The 18319-nt window shown below is 30.7% G+C and overlaps 1 protein-coding gene across 11 annotated transcripts in view; it reads right to left on the bottom strand.

Annotated features, from left to right (window-relative positions):
• Positions 1-18319, bottom strand: part of LOC142220611 (uncharacterized) — a 798617-nt gene that overhangs the window by 103302 nt on the left and 676996 nt on the right. For all 11 annotated transcript variants that reach the window (XR_012717895.1, XM_075289824.1, XM_075289826.1 and 8 more), the window contains 3 exons: positions 15871-16089; positions 14918-15272; positions 2967-3165 (listed from right to left, as the gene is read on the bottom strand). Coding sequence is in view for 10 of the 11 variants with exons in the window: in XM_075289824.1 (XP_075145939.1) it covers positions 2967-3165; positions 14918-15272; positions 15871-16089 (773 nt within the window). In the remaining variant the exon portion in view is untranslated. The remainder of the gene's footprint in view (positions 1-2966; positions 3166-14917; positions 15273-15870; positions 16090-18319) is intronic.

Here is an 18319-nt window from a genome sequence, read left to right as displayed (position 1 = left end):
TGGTATTTTCTCTGATCTGATTTCGGCAAGCAGGTTATGTTTGACGAGAAAATAACATTTTAGTGACAAAAATGTTACATGGTCACCATACAAAAATAACATTTTGCTCTTGAAACATGTTTGAGGTAATCATATTCCTTCTCTGCGTGTATGTATAAATGTAAAATTAAAGAAAATAATAAATATTACAATATGGAGGAAATAAAAAAGAAACAAATAAAAAATACAAAATTTGTAAAAGTTTAGACCTTGACTAGTCAGTATACCATTAGTTGAAAAAATTTTAAAATTTGTGGTAGATTACGAACTTATATAAGTAAGACAGTTTTTATATAAAATTTTTAAATATAATTTCTAATATAAAAAAATTGAAAATAAAAATAAATTGGTAGCTTAAAATTTCCTTTAATATATTTTAAATGCGATATTAATAAAATTTCCATAAAATTGGATAGAAAATAATAAGGTAAAAACTATACTATAAATAAGTTTATATGTGCCAAATAAAATAATACTAATAATTACGAGTAATAATAAGTAAAAAAAATATGTAGAAAAATTAATTTTTAAATTTACAACAATTTTTTGGAATTAAAAACAAATATATAAAACTATAAAAGGTGGCCTAGAATTTTCCTTTAATATATTTGATATATGATATTAACAAAATTTATGATACGATAGAAAATAAAAAGTAAACAAAATTACATTATATATAAAAATTTAAAATAATAAAACAAGTAATAATAAAAAAATTAATTTAAATAAAAATAAGAAATATGTGAAAACTGTATTTTTTAATGTTATCCAATTTTTTAGATATAAGTAATTTCTGATATAAAAAAATTAAAAAAAAAATAAAATTGTTGATATAGAATTTCCCTTTAATTTTTTTATATCCACAGAAAACATTTTCACGAAGATGTTTCCAATTAAAGTTTTAATTGATTTTTAAAAAATATTCAATTAAAAATTTAATTGATTCAACAAATTTTTCAATTGAAACAAAAATCACTCACAAACATTAAAAGCATAAATTAAGTTTTTAATTAGATCAATTAATTTTTAATTGATTTTCATTAAATTTTTTAGTTGATACTATCATTTCTGTGATTGAAGACATTTCAATTAAAAAAATAATTGGAACAATTAATTTCGTGATTGAATCAGTTTTTTTTGTATAGGATAGTAATAAAATTTGTATTAATAATAACATAATAATCATAATTAAAAATATTAATAAAATAAATAATTAAATAAAAACAAATATTTAATACTTGAAAAAGTTTACCATTAAAAAATTATATTATAAACTGATTGTCTAGGATTTCTCTTTAATATATTTTTATATAGAATAATAGCAAAACTTGCATTAAAGACAATAGAAAATAATGAGTTGAAAATGTATACAATAAATAAGATTTTATGTGTCAAATAAAATAAAAATTATAATTAGAAAAATAATAATAACATCAAAAAAATATTTATAAAAAATAAAAATAATAAATACGAGAACATTTTTATTTTTCTAGTTTCTAATATAAAAACAAAATAAAATTATAAAATGGTGGCCTAGAATTTTCCTTTAACATATTTGTATATAGAATATGAATAAAATTAATATCAAATAGAATAGAAAATAAGATTTTATAGATTAAATCAAATAAAAATCTCAATTAAAAATAAATAGGTGATTTTTTTAAATAACATAATTTATTAAATATAATTTCTAATATAAACAAAAACTAAATTGTAAACTGGTGGCCTAGAATTTCTCTTTACTATCCCAGCAAAAAAAAAATTGGAAGTTCTTCCAAAGGCATAACTTTAAAAGCACTTCCAGAAGATTCACTCCCCATGATGTTCTTTATTTTAACTACTCAGGAAGTTCTTTTAATTCAATTTTTTATAAATTGGTTTTTTTTTATACTTTTCATGGGCAATTTTAATTTTTTTGTTTCAAATAGGTTAAAACCAGAGTAAGAATTCATACAATGGTACAAATCATTTAAATTTTAGGTGCGTATTAAGTTCGTGTTTAGCCGCTAAAATCGTCATTTTTTTACTAAAGTGAAAACTAAATCGGTAAAAAAGCCGTAAAATTATACATATTTGTTGCAGATTTCATTATAACTTGAATATCCTAAAGCAAAATTTCATAAAGTTTGTATTCCCTAAAATGGATTATTAAAGAAAAGTAATCGTGAAAAAATGACGATTTTAGCGGCTAAACTCGAACTTAATACCCACCTTTTGTTGATAAAAATGCTAAATCCAATCTGAAAAAATTGTGAATTTTTGAAAATTTTTGAGGTCAAACGTTTCCGACAAGCGTTAGAATCCATTAAAAATTATAAAAAATTATAAAAATTATTTATTTGGCAAAATATCACAGAATTTTTTTAATTTACATACAAAATATTGAATTCGGATCACACCTAAAGAAGTGATGCAAATTCAGTGCAACGGCTGTTGAAATGAAGGACTTTCGTTCTATGATAAGCCCATGTTAAATTCATCGCCTCTGCGTCAATTTTGCACCACTTCCGGATCGAAAAAGAACATTTTCATTACTTGTCTGTCGACGCTTTTTTTTTGCTGGGGTATTATTATATATGAGATATAAATTAATAGTGTAGAAAATAATAATTTCCCTTTACTATATTTTTATATAGAATATTAATTTATCAAATAAAAAAAAAATAATAAGGTAATTTTAATTTGATTTTATTACAAATAAGATTTTATATACCAAATAAAATAAAAATCATAACTAAAAAAATAAAAATACTTAAATGGAAAAAAAAAATAAATAAATAAAATGCGTATTTTTTTTAATTCATCATAATTTTTGTAGATATATTTTATAAAATAAAAAATTTAATTGGTCATTTGGTGGTCTATTATTTCCCTTCGATATATTTTCGTTTATGATATTAATAAAATTTTTATTTCATTGTACTTACGATCTTCAACACACATCAGCTTGTCTTCCATGAGTTTCAGGCCCGTGGGACAAGCACATGAGATGCGTGGACTACGCTCATTAATGCGCGGCGCCGGCAGGCACAGATGTGAACAGTGTCCATTAACAGCCTGACAATGATTGACACCGTCGGGCTGGCGATATGGATGATAGACATGAATGACCATGGGATGTTGAAGCTGTAGAAAAAAAAATTAAATTAAAAAAAAAAACAATTAAAATTATCAGTTAATTGATACCATAATAGATTACAATGAATATATAGTCCGATTTTATTTGATATGTGCTAGTAAGTCTAAGTATGAATATTGTCCAATGTAGCTTTCAGAAAAACTGATCAGGTTGAAATTCTCGAGCAAAATTGGATGTAATCCCTCTATAATCTTCAGTATGGGTTATATTAAAGAGTTTTCTAATTAGAGGAGTATTCAAAAAACAAATTTTATATTTTCAAATCGTCTGACTTCTATAACACTTCTTAAATATTCCATATGCCACTAATGCAGTGATATCTATTTGGGGCATGATAATCGTGTGTTTTCTCCAATCAAGGTCAATGCCACAATCTCATTATTTCCGAATAGTTTGTTTTTTTTTTTTACACTATTCACTGTCGTCTGTTTGTTTTCTTTGTGATATGGGAATATCATTTATTTTTACCCATGATTGAAATTATAAAAATAGTTTTTGGTTTTTGTTGATAGCATAAACTCTTATCAGTTATGCAGTGAAGCCATTATAATCTCACATAATTAAAATTTATTGTCACCTAGAGTGTGTAGACAGTATGTCTAAGTTTTTTATACCCTCCACAATAGGATGGGTCATTCCGTTTGTAACACATCGAAATATTGCTCTAAGACCCCATAAAGTATATATATTCTGGGTCGTGGTGAAATTCTGAGTCGATCTGAGCATGTCCGTCCATTCGTCTGTTGAAATCACGCTAACTTCCGAACGAACAAGCTATCGACTTGAAACTTGGCACAAGTAGTTGTTATTGATGTAGGTCGGATGGTATTGCAAATGGGCCATATCGGTCCACTTTTACGTATAGCCCCCATATAAACGGACCCCCAAATTTGGCTTGCGATTGCTCTAAGTGAAGCAAATTTCATCCGATCCGGCTGAAATTTAGTACATGGTGTTAGTATATGGTCTCTAACAACCTTGTAAAAATTGGTCCACATCGGTCCATAGTTACATATAGCCCCCATATAAACCGATCCACAGATATGACCTCCGAGGCCTCTTGGAGGAACAAATTTCATCCGATCCGGTTGAAATTTGGTACGTGGCGTTAGTAACATATATGGTCTCTAACAACCATACAAAAATTGGTCCATATCGGTCCATAATTATATATAGCTCCCATAGAAACCGATTCCCAGATTTGACCTCTGGAGCCTCTTGATGGAGCAAAATTCATCCGATCCGGTTGAAATTTGGTACGTGGTGTTAGTATATTGTCTCTAACAACCATGCTAAAATTGGTCTATTTATCGGTTCATAATTATATATAGCCCCCATATAAACCGATCCCCAGATTTGACCTCCGGAGCCTCTTGATGGAGCAAAATTCATCCGATCCGGTTGAAATTTGGTACGTGGTGTTAGTATATTGTCTCTAAAAACCATGTTAAATTGGTCTATATATCGGTTCATAATTATATATAGCCCCCATAGAAACCGATTCCCAGATTTGACCTCCGGAGCCTCTTGGAGGAGCAAAATTCATCCGATCCGGTTAAAATTTGGTACGTGGTGGTAGTATATGGTCTCTAACAACCATACAAAAATTGGTCCATATCGGTCCATAATTATATATAGCCCCCATATAAACCGATCCCCAGATTTGACCTCTGGAGCCTCTTGATGGAGCAAAATTCATCCGATCCGGTTGAAATTTGGTACGTGGTGTTAGTATATTGTCTCTAACAACCATGTTAAATTGGTCTATATATCGGTTCATAATTATATATAGCCCCCATATTAACCGATCCCCAGATATGACCTCCGGAGCCTCTTGGAGGAACACATTTCATCCGATCCGGTTGAAATTTTGTACGTGGTGTTAGTATATGGTCTCTAACTACCATGCAAAAATTGGTCCATATCGGTCTATAATTATATATAGCCCCTATATAAATCGATCCCCAGATTGGACCTCCGAAGCCTCTTGGAGGAGCAAAATTCATCCGATCCGGTTAAAATTTGGTACGTGGTGTTAGTATATGGTCTCTAATAACCATACAAAAATTGGTCCATATCGGTCCATAATTATATATAGCCCCCATATAAACCGATCCCCAGATTTGACCTCCGGAGTCTCTTGGAGGAGCAAAATTCATCCGATCCGGTTGAAATTTGGTACTGTGCGCTAGTTAGGGCCGTTAACAGCAATGCAAAAATTGGTCCATATCGGTCTATACACAGAAAAAAACATCACCAAAATATTTCCAATTAAAAAGTTAATTGAGGTTGAAAATTTTTCCAATTAATAAATTAATTAATACAATTAACTTTTGAATCAAGATAGAAACATTAAGTTAAATAAGTCAATGATTGAAAATTTTGAATTTTGAATTGAAATCAATTAATTTTTTAATCAAGAATTTTTTCTATGCACAATTAAAACTGTGATTGATACTATCATTTTCATGATTGAAGACAGTTCAATTAAAAAATTAATTGGATCAATTAATTTCGTGATTGAATCAGAAACAAATTTTTTTGTGTGTAGTTATATATAGCCGATGACCGATCACACAAAAATTGGTCCAAATCGCCAAAAATAATCTACCAAAATTTCTATAGAAAATTTTGTCCAAATTTTATTACGGTAGTAAGTTGTGTCTATAGAAAATTTTGTCATAATTTTATTTCTATAGAAAAATTTGTCAAAATTTTATATCTATAGAAAATTTTGTCAAAATTTTATTTCTATAGACAATTTTGTCAAAATTTTATTTCTATAGAAAATTTTTTCAAGATTTTATTTCTATAGAAAATTTGTCAAAATATAATTTCTTTAAAAATTTTGTCAAACTTAATTATACACGTATTTAATCGGCCCGTATGGACTAACTTATAATTTAGAAGACGATGTTTAGAAGTTTTAAGATACTTTGCCATCGGCAAGTGTTGCCGCAACCCAAGTAATTCGATTGTGGATGACAGTCTTTAGTAGAAGTTTCTGCGCAATCCATGGTGGAGGGTACATAAGATTCGGCCTTGCCGAACTTACGTATATACTTGTTGTGATTGATTTTTGTTTCAATTAAAAAATTTGTTTAATCAATTAAATTTTTAAATGAATATTTTTTAAAACTCAATTAATACTTTAATTGGAAAAATTTTCGTGAAATTTTTTTCTGCGTGGTCAAAGAAAAATGAAAGCCTTTAATGAAATCGTAAACTCCCGTGGGCGAAACCGTGAACATTCCGTTTTGATTTTTCATGAAAGTTTCCGTTTCATTTTCTAACCGTCCTTTCACGTTCGGGGGCTATACCTAAAAGAGATCCCATATGGCCCATGTGCAGTACCATATGACTTGGTCACACTATGCAAATATTTGACAAAAAAGAATGTCAAACATTCTTTCGGGAGCATTTTCAGAATAAATTTATATTGTTTTCGGTAAATATATCTAACATGATCTTATATATTCAAAATGATATAGAAATATTTGTTGCTTGTGCTGTGGCTAGAAATTCTTGTTTGATTTGTATCAAATTCTTGCGAAGTTTGACCGTACCGTTACATTAATAGTACTTATTTGTGCCAAGTTTTAAATGGATAGATTGTGTCCGTCAGTAGACGGACGGTCATCGCTACATCTTTACGTAAGTTCACCATCACCCTGAATATATACACTTTATGGGGTATGAGACCAATATTTTGGTGTGATATATCCGGTTGGACAAAGTAAATATGATAAAATAAAATAAAATAAAGTTAAATTCTTGGCAAAACTCTTTCTTTTTTACAACATTTAATTTTTCTTTTGTCCATTTATACCGCGAAACCAAAATTAGTGTTCAATGCCGTTTTTATTGTACCTAAATTCATATTTTGCATGAATCCCTGACGCTCAACCTAGCCAAGCAATATTTCGTAGATGTAGAAAGTAACAGTTTTATGCATTAATAAATTTGCATTTTCATTACCTTTGTTATCTGTTTCTCGGGCAAAGAATTGTGGCAATTAAAAACCAGTATATTTGAAGTGCGAAAATTGTGTAGAGCATTTTCTTGTTTACTCTGGATATTTATGATATTTCCTGCCATTCACATTTCGTGCCCTCAGAAACACCACTATACAATAATATTTCATGATTTCCTTTGGGGCTTATTCCCTTGTGTACATGTACATCTTTGCAAAATGTGGATGAGGTACATGGATGTGAATTTCAGAATGTCGGTGTATGGTATTTGCTCTTATGTGATGTGTATGTGTGTTTGCTCGTTTCCGGTTGCAATCTCTTGAATAAGTTTTAACTGTGGTAGTTGGTAGTATAGCATAATGCTCATACATGCGTGTATAAATCTTGTAAATTATGAAAGATATTTTGACACTAGCAGTACTAACACATATGCACAATGAGGCACATGTATGTGTTTACATAAATCCGTTATTATAAACAAGCGATGGCTTGGATGTGGCTTCACATTAATATAAACTGAGTCACACGCAATGTATCTCTCTTGCCCATACACACACTCACACTCACGCGCATACATTGATGCACAAAATGCACAGTCACGTATGCTTTAGCAGTGTAACAGAAGGCCATCAAGGATTTCCATATACGCACATAAATTATGCAACAGACAATGGGCCAGCAGAGCACGTTGGTGATGCTGTTTGCAATGGTGTGGCATGGCTTGGGTAGACATGCATAAATAGTCCAAAAAGGAATGTGTGACAAAGAGCCAACATGCCAGCTTACTATACCACATTGTGGTTGCAGGAACCGAGGTCAGGAACTGCGGCTGCCAACCCCAAAAAAAAAAAAAAAAACAAAACGAGATGACTGAACAGAAATGTTTATACAATAAACGAATGGCAACTCCATTTACACTTACACTCTCCAGTTGTTGTAAATGGAGGAAGTTTTACCATAGTTCAAGCATCTTCAATTCGGGTATTCGTACATTAAGATTTCAAGGAAATGCAACAAATTTGTCTGAATGCGGTGAAGTGTTCATCGTTTTGGGGGCATGAGAAATATTATAATTTGATTTAAAGTTCCACAAGATAGGATCTGTTGGCAAATGATGGCGGAAGGATTGTAGCAAACGTTGCCAGTGGAATTATATATGCAACTCGGGGAAACTATGACGTTGCCTTTGTTCTTCTTGTTTGGTTTATACAATACATTTGGGTTCGATGGTGTTGGATTTATTTTGTCTTCGTATGTAGTTTTTTTTTTGTTTTCCGAGATAAACGAGAAAAGAATTGTAGAGATTTTGGGAAAATAAGAAATTAAAGGGTAAGGAAAGACCCCAAAAATGAAAATGCACACTGAAAAAAATATTGCAGTGATGTCAACGATTTCTTATTTTCTTAAATAACGATTTTGGTAAAAAAGAAATTATGGGGTTAGGTTAGGTTAGGTGGCGGCCCGATGTATCATGTATCAGGCTCACTTAGACTATTCCGTTCATTATGATACCACATTGGTGAACTTCTTGGTGAACATTTTAAGCTCAATGACAAGGGACCTTCTTTTTATAGCCGAGTCCGAACGGCGTTCCACATTGCAGTGAAACCACTTAGAGAACTTTGAAACCTTCAGAAATGTCACCAGCATTACTGAGGTGGGATAATTCACCGCTGAAAAACTTTTTGGTGTTCGGTGGAAGCAGGAATCGAACCCACGACCTTGTGCGTGCAAGGCGGGCATGCTAACCATTGCTCCACGATGGCTCCCAAAAAAATTATGGGGTAGTCTGTAGTTTTTTTGTCTTCCGAGATAAACTAGAAATGAATTGTAGAGATTTGGGAAAAATTATAGGAAAGATCCCAAAAATGAAAATGCACGATGAAAAAAATATTGTCGTGAGGTCAACGATTTCTTGATTTCTAAACTAACGATTTGGGTAAAAAAGAAATTATGGGGTAGTGGTAAATCCCAAAAATGAAAATACCCACTGAAAAATATTGTCGTGAAGCCAACGATTTCTTGTTCTTAAAAAAACAAATGCATTTTTTGCTTATTATAGAAGACGCAATTCTCTTATATAAAAGTTTATCCAGAAGTCTATAAATTTTTTAATAAAGTCATTTGTCCTTATAATTAAGAGATTCGACTTAAAAATGGGTATCTTAAAATGAAAGAAAATGTTGTTTGACTAAGGTCAACTTGTCTTTAATAATTGTGAAAATTTCTGGAAAATTGTGATTAGAATTGTTGTCTTCTTGCATCTTGGCAACACATCAAAAATGTGTTCAAAAATAGGAGACGTCTAGCAACACTTTATTTTAAAGACGATTTTTATTTAAAACATTGCATAATTTCTATTTGAAGTCAAGTCGAAAGTTGGATATTTAAATTTTTGTTAAAACGGTTTTAAAGGAATTTGGTAACACATGAAGAAAAAAGCTCAAAAAGCTAATAAATTAAAATTTCTTTGCTAGTATCAAGTACACAAAACTCAAATTTAAAAGAGAATTGTGTCCATACCCTCAAGGACTCAAATTGTGAAATCGGTGGTTATATCGAAACCAATACCGATATATACCAAATTTGGTATATATCGGTATTAACATTAACATTTTCTATAGAAATAAAATTTTGACAACATTTTCGTTAGAAATAAAATTTTCCAAAAATTTTCTATAAAAATAAAATTTTCCAAAAATTTTCTATAGAAATAAAATTTTGCAAAACTTTTTAATCGAAATAAAATCTTGCAAAAATTTTCTATAGAAATAAAATTTTTAAAAATTTTTAAATTTGTCTATATAGAGATAAAATTTTTAAAAATTTTTTTATAGAAACAAAATTTTGACAAAATTTTCTGCAGAAACAAAATTTTGACAAAGCTTTCTATAGAACTAATTTTTATACCCTCCACCATAGGATGGGGGGTATATTAACTTTGTCATTCCGTTTGTAACACGTCGAAATATTGCTCTAAGACCCCATAAAGTATATATATTCTGGGTCGTGGTGAAATTCTGAGTCGATCTGAGCATGTCCGTCCGTCCGTCCGTCCGTCCGTCTGTTGAAATCACGCTAACTTCCGAACGAAACAAGCTATCGACTTGAAACCAAAGACAATTAAAGAAGAAGACATGAATTGGGCATGTTGTTATTCTTTTTTCTCAAGAACCAGAGATTAGCCCCATACATGTTCGATGAGAAGTTGCAACTTTTTTTCGGTTTCTCTTTTCATTTTGCATTCGTAACAAAACCTAATTCTCTTATTTTAGCAATTTTTTTAACTTTTAAAAGAACGAAAACACTTCATGAAACATTTAATTAATAATTTAGTGCAAACGACACAGAAATTGGCAGGAACTTTTGAGAAAATAGCAAAATAAAAATTGTCTGTATCAAACCAGTAAGTTCGAAGCGCTTTTCCTACAAGTATGGGGCTAATCTCTGGTTCTTAGCACTAACACTATCAAAGCCCAATTCATGTCTTCTTCTTTAATTGTCTTTGCTTGAAACTTGGCACAAGTAGTTGTTATTGATGCAGGTCGGATGGTATTGCAAATGGACCATATCGGTCTACTTTTACGTATAGCCCCCATATAAACGGACCCCCAAATTTGGCTTTCGAGGCCTCTAAGAGAAGCAAATTTCATCCGATCCGGCTGAAATTTAGTACATGGTGTAAGTATATGGTCTCTAACAACCATGCAAAAATTGGTTCACATCGGTAAATAATTATATATAGCCCCCATATAAACCGATCCCTAGATTTGGCTTGCGGAGCCTCTAAGAGAAGAAAATTTCATCCGATCCGGCTGAAATTTGGTACATGGTGTATGTATATGGTCTCTAACAACTATGCAAATATTGGTCCACATCGGTCCATAATTATATATAGCCCCCATTATAAAGCGATCCCCCGATTTGACTTGCAGAGCCTCTAAGAGAAACAAGTTTCATCCGATCCGGCTGAAATTTGGTACATGACGTTAGTATATGGTCTCTAATGAGCATGCAAAAATTGGTCCATATCGGTCCATAATTATATATAGCCCCCATATAAACCGATCACCAGATTTGCCCTCCGGAGTCTCTTGGAAGAGCAAAATTCATCCGATCTGGTTGAAATTTGGTACGTGGTAAAAGTATGTGATATTTAACAACCATGCCAAATGTGGTCCATATCAGTCCATAATCATTTATAGCCCCCATATAAACCGATCCAGAGATTTGGTTTTGCAGCCTCTTGGAGGAGCAAATTTCACCCGAGTGAGTTGAAATTTGTGGATGACAGTCTTTCGTATAAGTTTATACGCAATCCATGGTGGAGGGTACATAAGATTCGGCGTGGCCGAACTTACGGCCGTATATATTTGTTTTGTTATTGTTGGTTTTGTTCTTTAAGCATTGTTGATTTCAGCTTAAAACCATGCATTCACTAAACTACAAGTGTAGCTTAACCAACAGAGGAAAAGAATGTTTGTCTAATTTATTTAGGCAAAGCCCTATAGACTGCAAGATGGTTGGATGGACGCACGTTTCGGAATTACCACATTCTTCATCAGCATAATATACTTGCAGCAAAACTATCAAGCAATCATCAGAATAAATTCAGGTAGTTCATTAAACCCAACAATGAACAACGCTTGAACCTTCCGAAAAAAGGTTTTGCATGATAGCCGGCTTATGCCAAAATAAATAAATTTTGACAAAATTTTCTATAGAAATAAAATTTTGACAAAATTTTCTATAGAAATAAAATTTTAACAAAATTTTCTATACAAATAAAATTTTGACACAATTTTCTATAGAAACAAAATGTTGACAAAATCTTCTATAGAAATAAAATTTTGACAAAATTTTCTATAGAAATAAAATTTTGACCAAATTTTCTATAGAAATAAAATTTTGACAAAATTTTCTATAGAAATAAAATTTTGACAAAATTTTCTTTAGAAATAATATTTTGACAACATTTTCTATAGAAATAAAATTTTGACAACATTTTCTATAGAAATAAAATTTTGACAAAATTTGCTATAGAAATAAAATTTTGACAAAATTTGCTATAGAAATAAAATTTTAGCAAAAATTTCTGTAGAAATAAAATTTTGACAAAATTTTCTATAGAACTAAAATGTTGTATTTTCTATAGAAATAAAAATTTGACAAAATTTTCCATAGAAATAAAATTTTGACAAAGATTTCTATAGAAATAAAATTTTGGCAAAATTTTCTATAGAAATAAAATTTTGACAAAATTTTCTATAGTAATAAAATGTTGACAACATTTTCTATAGAAATAAAATTTTGACAAAATTTTCTATAGAAATAAAATTTTGACAAAATTTTCTATAGAAATAAAATTTTGACAAAATTTTCTATAGAAATAAAATTTTGGCAAAATTTTCTATAGAAATAAAATTTTGACAAAATTTTCTATAGTAATAAAATTTTGAAAAATTTTCTATAGAAATAAAATATTGACAATATTTTCCAAATAAAAAAAAGTTTGACAAAACTTTATATAGAAATAAAATTTTGACAAAGTTTTCTATAGAAATAAAAGTTTGAAAAAATTCCTATAGAAATAAAATTTTGACAAAATTCTTATAGAAATAAAATTTTGACAAAGTTTTCGATAGAAATAAAATTTTGACAAAATTTCAATAGAAATAAAATTTTGAAAAAATTTTCTATAGAAATAAAATTTTGACAAAATTTTCTATAGAAATAAAATTTTGACAAAATTTTCTATAGAAATAAAATTTTGACAAAATTTTCTATGGAAATAAAATATTGACATTTTCTAAATAAAAAAAATTTTGACAAAGTTTTCTATAGAAATAAAATTTTGACAAAATTGTATTTTTATCGAAAACTTTGTCAAAATTTTATTTCTATAGGAATTTTGTCAAACTTTTATTTCTATAGAAAACTTTGTCAAAATTTTATTTTTTTTCTATAGAAATAAAATTTTGCAAAAATTTTCTATAGAAAATAAAATTTTACAAATTTTTTTATAGAAAATAAAAGTTTGCAAACATAAGTAAATAAATTTTTGACAAAATTTTCTATAGAAATAAAATTTTGACAAAATTTTCTTTAGAAATAAAATTTTGACAAAATTTTCTATAGAAATAAAAGTTTGACAAAATTACTATAGAAACAAAATTTTGACAAAATTTTCTATAGAAGTAAAATGTTGACTAAAGTTTCTACAGAAATAAAATTGCGACAAAATTTTCTATAGAAATAAAGTTTTGACAAAATTTTCTATAAAAATAAAAATTTGACAAAATTTTCTATAGAAATAAAATTTTGACAACATTTTCTATAGAAATAAAATTTTGGAAACATTTTTTATAGAAATAAAAATATTGCAAAAAATTTCTATAGAAATAAAGTTTTGCAAAAAATTTCTATAAAAATAAAATTTTCCAAAAATTTTCTGTAGAAATAAAGTTTTGTAAAATTTTCTATAGAAAGAAAATTTTGACAAAATTTTCTATAGAAAGACAATTTCGACAAAATTTTCTATAGAAAAAAAATTTTGACAAAATTTTCTATAGAAATAAAATTTTTAAAAAATTTTCTATAGAAATAAAATTTTGGCAACATTTTCTATAGAAACAAAATGTTGACAAAATTTTCTATAGAAATAAAATTTTGACAAAATTTTCTATAGAAATAAAATTATATAGAAATAAAAATTTTGCAAAAAACTTCTAAAGCAATAAAATTTTGCAAAAATTTTCTATTGAAATAAACTTTTGCAAAAATTTTCTATAGAAATAAAATTTTGCAAAAATTTTCTATAGAAATAAAATTTCGCACAAATTTTCTGTAGCAATAAAATTTCGCTAAAATTGTCTATAGAAATAAAATTTTGACAAAATTTTCTATAGAAAAAAAATTTTGACAAATTTTTCTATAGAAATAATATATTGACAACATTTTCTATAGAAATAAAATTTTGACAAAATTTGCTATAGAAATACAATTTTGACGAAGTTTTCTATAGTAATAAAATTTTGACAAAATTTGATATAGAAATAAAAGTTTGACAAAAATGTTCTATAGAAATAAAATTTTGACAACATTTTCTAAAGAAATAAAATTTTGAAAACATTTTCTAAAGAAATAAAATTTTGGCAAAATTTTCCATAGAAATAACATTTTGACAAAATAATTTTAGAAACAAAATTTTGACTAAATAATCCTTAAAAAAAAATTTTTCTATAGAAATACAATTTTAAAACAAAATTTTCTATAAATTTAGAAATTAGAAATAAATTTTTGCAAAATTTTCTATAGAAATAAAATAGATGGCTGAGCGGCCCAATATTCGACCCAGAACTGCCAAAGAAATTAGTTAGCCATACAAAAGGGCCACCGTTGTGCAGTGATTAGCATGCCCTCCTAAAATACCAAGGGCGCTATAGAAAGCGGGTCTCCTGTCATTGAGCTTAACATATAATCGATCAGCACTCATAGACTAGAAGCAGGTTTTGCACCTGTGGTATTATCCCCAGCTTATATTGCTTCAGAAAGGTATTGTAATGTGGCGAAGATATCAAGAAAAGCACAATGCGTATATTGTATTTACCAATGCTCTGGTAAATGTGTACCTGTCTACTGCCTGGCTTATCGACGTCAATTCTTCCAAAGAATAATGATAAAAGTTCCATTTTAAATGCTAAGTAAGTCAGTCGGTTAAGCACTTTAGTATTCCAAAAACCGCTCATATAATTTCATCACTTACCATATGTAAAGCGGTAATGGGTCGAACACCTTCACCATTGAATTTATTCGCCTTGAAGACAGTCTGTTTATCCCAATCGGTCCAATAGATATTATCCTCGAATGTGGTAATGGAGAATGGATGGCGTAAATATTCTGTGGAATATAAAATCTGACGTCTCTGAGAGCCATCATAGTTAGCTGAGGAGATAATGTTGAGTTTGCCATCGACCCAATAGATGCGTTTGCGAACCAAATCCAAAGTAATGCCATTTGGCCATTTGACATCGTAGTTGATAATGGTGGTACGATGAGAGCCATCCATTCCAGCACGTTCAATGCGAGGCGAGGCACCCCAGTCAGACCAATACATCCATCTATAAAAAATGGGCAAAAAAAAACAAAACGCCAAATGAGATGTCTGGGTCATAACATGTCCCCCACAACCAACAAGGAAATGGAAGAAAATAAGCAAACAAACACACAAAAATAAAAAAAAATAAAAAATTTTTAAAACTTTTCCAAACAGCCTTTTTCCTGCAATGGTTGTGACATCCCTGTCGCTATAAGAGTCACACACACACAGCATGTGTGTCAATGTTTAATGTCATGGGATGGCCAACTAAGGAATAACAATTTATTGGGTTTTACTACAAAACACTTGCTGTCCTCCTCCTCCTCCTCCTACGAGTGGGTATTCCAAGTGGCAAAAGAGGAGGTTTTTCCAAACCAACGAACCAACCACTTATTCTTCTTCTTCATCATAATGTCAAGTGTCAATCAAGCGGATGTGTGGTGGGTATAACGTTTTTGTTGTTATCCATTTTGTTTCTTGTTGTCTTGGCATTGTTCTTGTTTTAGAGTTCCTCTTCCGTTTTTCTTGTTTTTGGTTGATTTGAATCCGGTTTGAAGTTTTGTTCGACCATTGTTTCCACCTCTGGCATGTCTGCTGTTGTTGTAACAAGTGATACTTACCCTTCAATGGGATCCAATGCTATGGACCGTGGTATATCCAATTCATCTTCGATGAGCACTTTGCCCATGTTGCCATCAAAGTTTGTCAGCTCAATGGTGCATTTGTGTGTATCGGTGAAGTAGATGTGATTGTAGATCCAATCGACGGCCAGACCATCTGAGGTTACTGTATGCTCCTTTAGAACAATTGTTTTATCGCTGCCCTCATCAATGGGTGCCCTATTGAAGAAATTGAAAAAGGCAATTGAATGAAATGTTCTATTTGGAGAGAAACAAAAAAGAGTACAAAAAACAAAAACGCACAAAAGAAATTGGATGGCAAAAGCAATTGATAAATTCGAGTTGTAAAAACACAATCAAATGAAGACAATAAACAATGAAATGAATGTTGTAGAATATTTCAGGGAGATAGCGTAATGAAAAGTCCATTTAAAGAGAACGAATCGAAGAGTTTAACTTCACGTTTCAATAGTTTTTTGAAATGTTGAAAAGCTCACAATCAAAGAAAGTCTTATGCTTTTCAAGCTTTAAAATTAGGAAAATTTTGTATTGAGTGGACATCGTCCAATCTTGAAGGTTATCTTAGTAATTAAAGATCAAGTTCCATAAACATATCTCCACTGAAACATGTAGCGTCCCACTTTGCCTAGAGACCTCTATCAATCAATGCACAGTGGTTCAAAATCGCTTTTTTGGAAATAATTCTGTAACTTTTGAACGGATAAAGATATTAACACGAGCTGATCTGTAGGCGTTGAAAGTTGATCATTGATTTTGTTTTAGCTGTAAACTCCGCAATTTTGAACCGATTTCGATGATTTTCTTTGCTGGATAGAACTTGTAAAGCTCTACAAAAGAGTTTGCGTGCGTGTGAAATTATCTTTTACCGTTTGCAAGGTATGGACCCTAAAATTTATTTTTTTTGCAAAATTTTGACAAAGTGGGGTCAGTATTTGGAACCTAGAAGTGTGTTGTGTTTTTAAGTGGATTCGTAATTTTTCTTATTAACTGCATTCCCTACAAAATTCTACGAATCCTAGAATAAAACAAGTATATACGGCCGCAAGTTCGGCCAGGCCGAATCTTATGTACCCACCACCATGGATTGCGTAGAAACTTCTACGAAAGACTGTTATCCACAATCGAATTACTTGGGTTGTGGTAACTTAAAACTTCTTAACATCGTTTTCTAAATTGTGATTTAGTCCATACATGATATATATTAGACAAAAAAGTTATGTATAGTTAAGTCTACAAATAATTACGAATCGATATGGACTTTTTGTACGTAGAGAGCCAGAATTGAAATATGGGGGTCGCTTATATGGGGGCTATATACAATTATGAACTTGATATGGACCAATTTTTGTGTGATTGCGGATCGATTTATCTGAGGACCATATATAACTATAGACCGATATGGACCTAGTTAGGCATGGTTGTTAACGACCATATACTAGCACAATGTACCAAATTTCAACTCACTCGGATGAAATTTGCTCATCCAAGAGGTTCCAAAACCAAATCTCGGGATCGGTTTATATGGGGCTATGTACGATTATGGACTGATATGGACCACTTTTGGCATGGTTGTTAAATATCATATACTACCACCACGTACCAAATTTCAAGCAGATCGGATGAATTTTGCTTCTCCAAAAGGCACCGGAGGTCAAATCTGGGGATCGGTTTATATGGGAGCTATATATAATTATGGACTGATAGGAACCAATTCCTGCATGGTTGTTGGATACCATATACTAACATCACGTACCAAATTCCAACCGAATGGGAAGAATTTTACTCTTCTAAGGGGCTCTGGAGGTCAAATCTGGGGATCGGTTTATATGGGGCCTATATATAATTATGGACCGATATCGACCAATTTTTGCATGGGAGTTTGAGGCCATATATTAACTCCACGTACCAAATTTCAACTGAATCAGATGAATTTTGGTCTCCCAAGAGGTTCCGGAGGTCAAATCTGGTGATCGGTTTATATGGGGGCTATATATAATTATGAACCGATGTGGAATATTTTTGCATGGTTGTTAGAGACCATATACTAACATCACGTACCAAATTTCAGCCGGATCGGATGAAATTTGGTTCTCTTAGAGGCCTCGCAAGCCAAATCGGGGGTTCGGTTTATATGGGGGCTGTATATAATTATGGACCGATGTCGACCAATTTTTGCATGGTTGTTAGAGACCATATACTAACACCATGTACCAAATTCCAGCCGGATCGGATGAAATTTGCTTCTCTTAGAGGCCTCGCAAGCCAAATCGGGGGATCGGTTTATATGGGGGCTATATATAATTATGCACCGATGTGGACCAATTTTTGCATGGTTGTTAGAGACCCTATACTGACACCATGTACCAAATTTCAGCCGGATCGGATGAAATTTGCTTCTCTTAGGGGCATCACAAGCTAAATCGAGGTA

The sequence above is a fragment of the Haematobia irritans genome, chromosome 1 (genome assembly GCF_050003625.1).
Source record: "Haematobia irritans isolate KBUSLIRL chromosome 1, ASM5000362v1, whole genome shotgun sequence".
Taxonomy (NCBI): domain Eukaryota; kingdom Metazoa; phylum Arthropoda; class Insecta; order Diptera; family Muscidae; genus Haematobia; species Haematobia irritans.
This window is presented reverse-complemented; position numbering and strand designations above follow the sequence as displayed.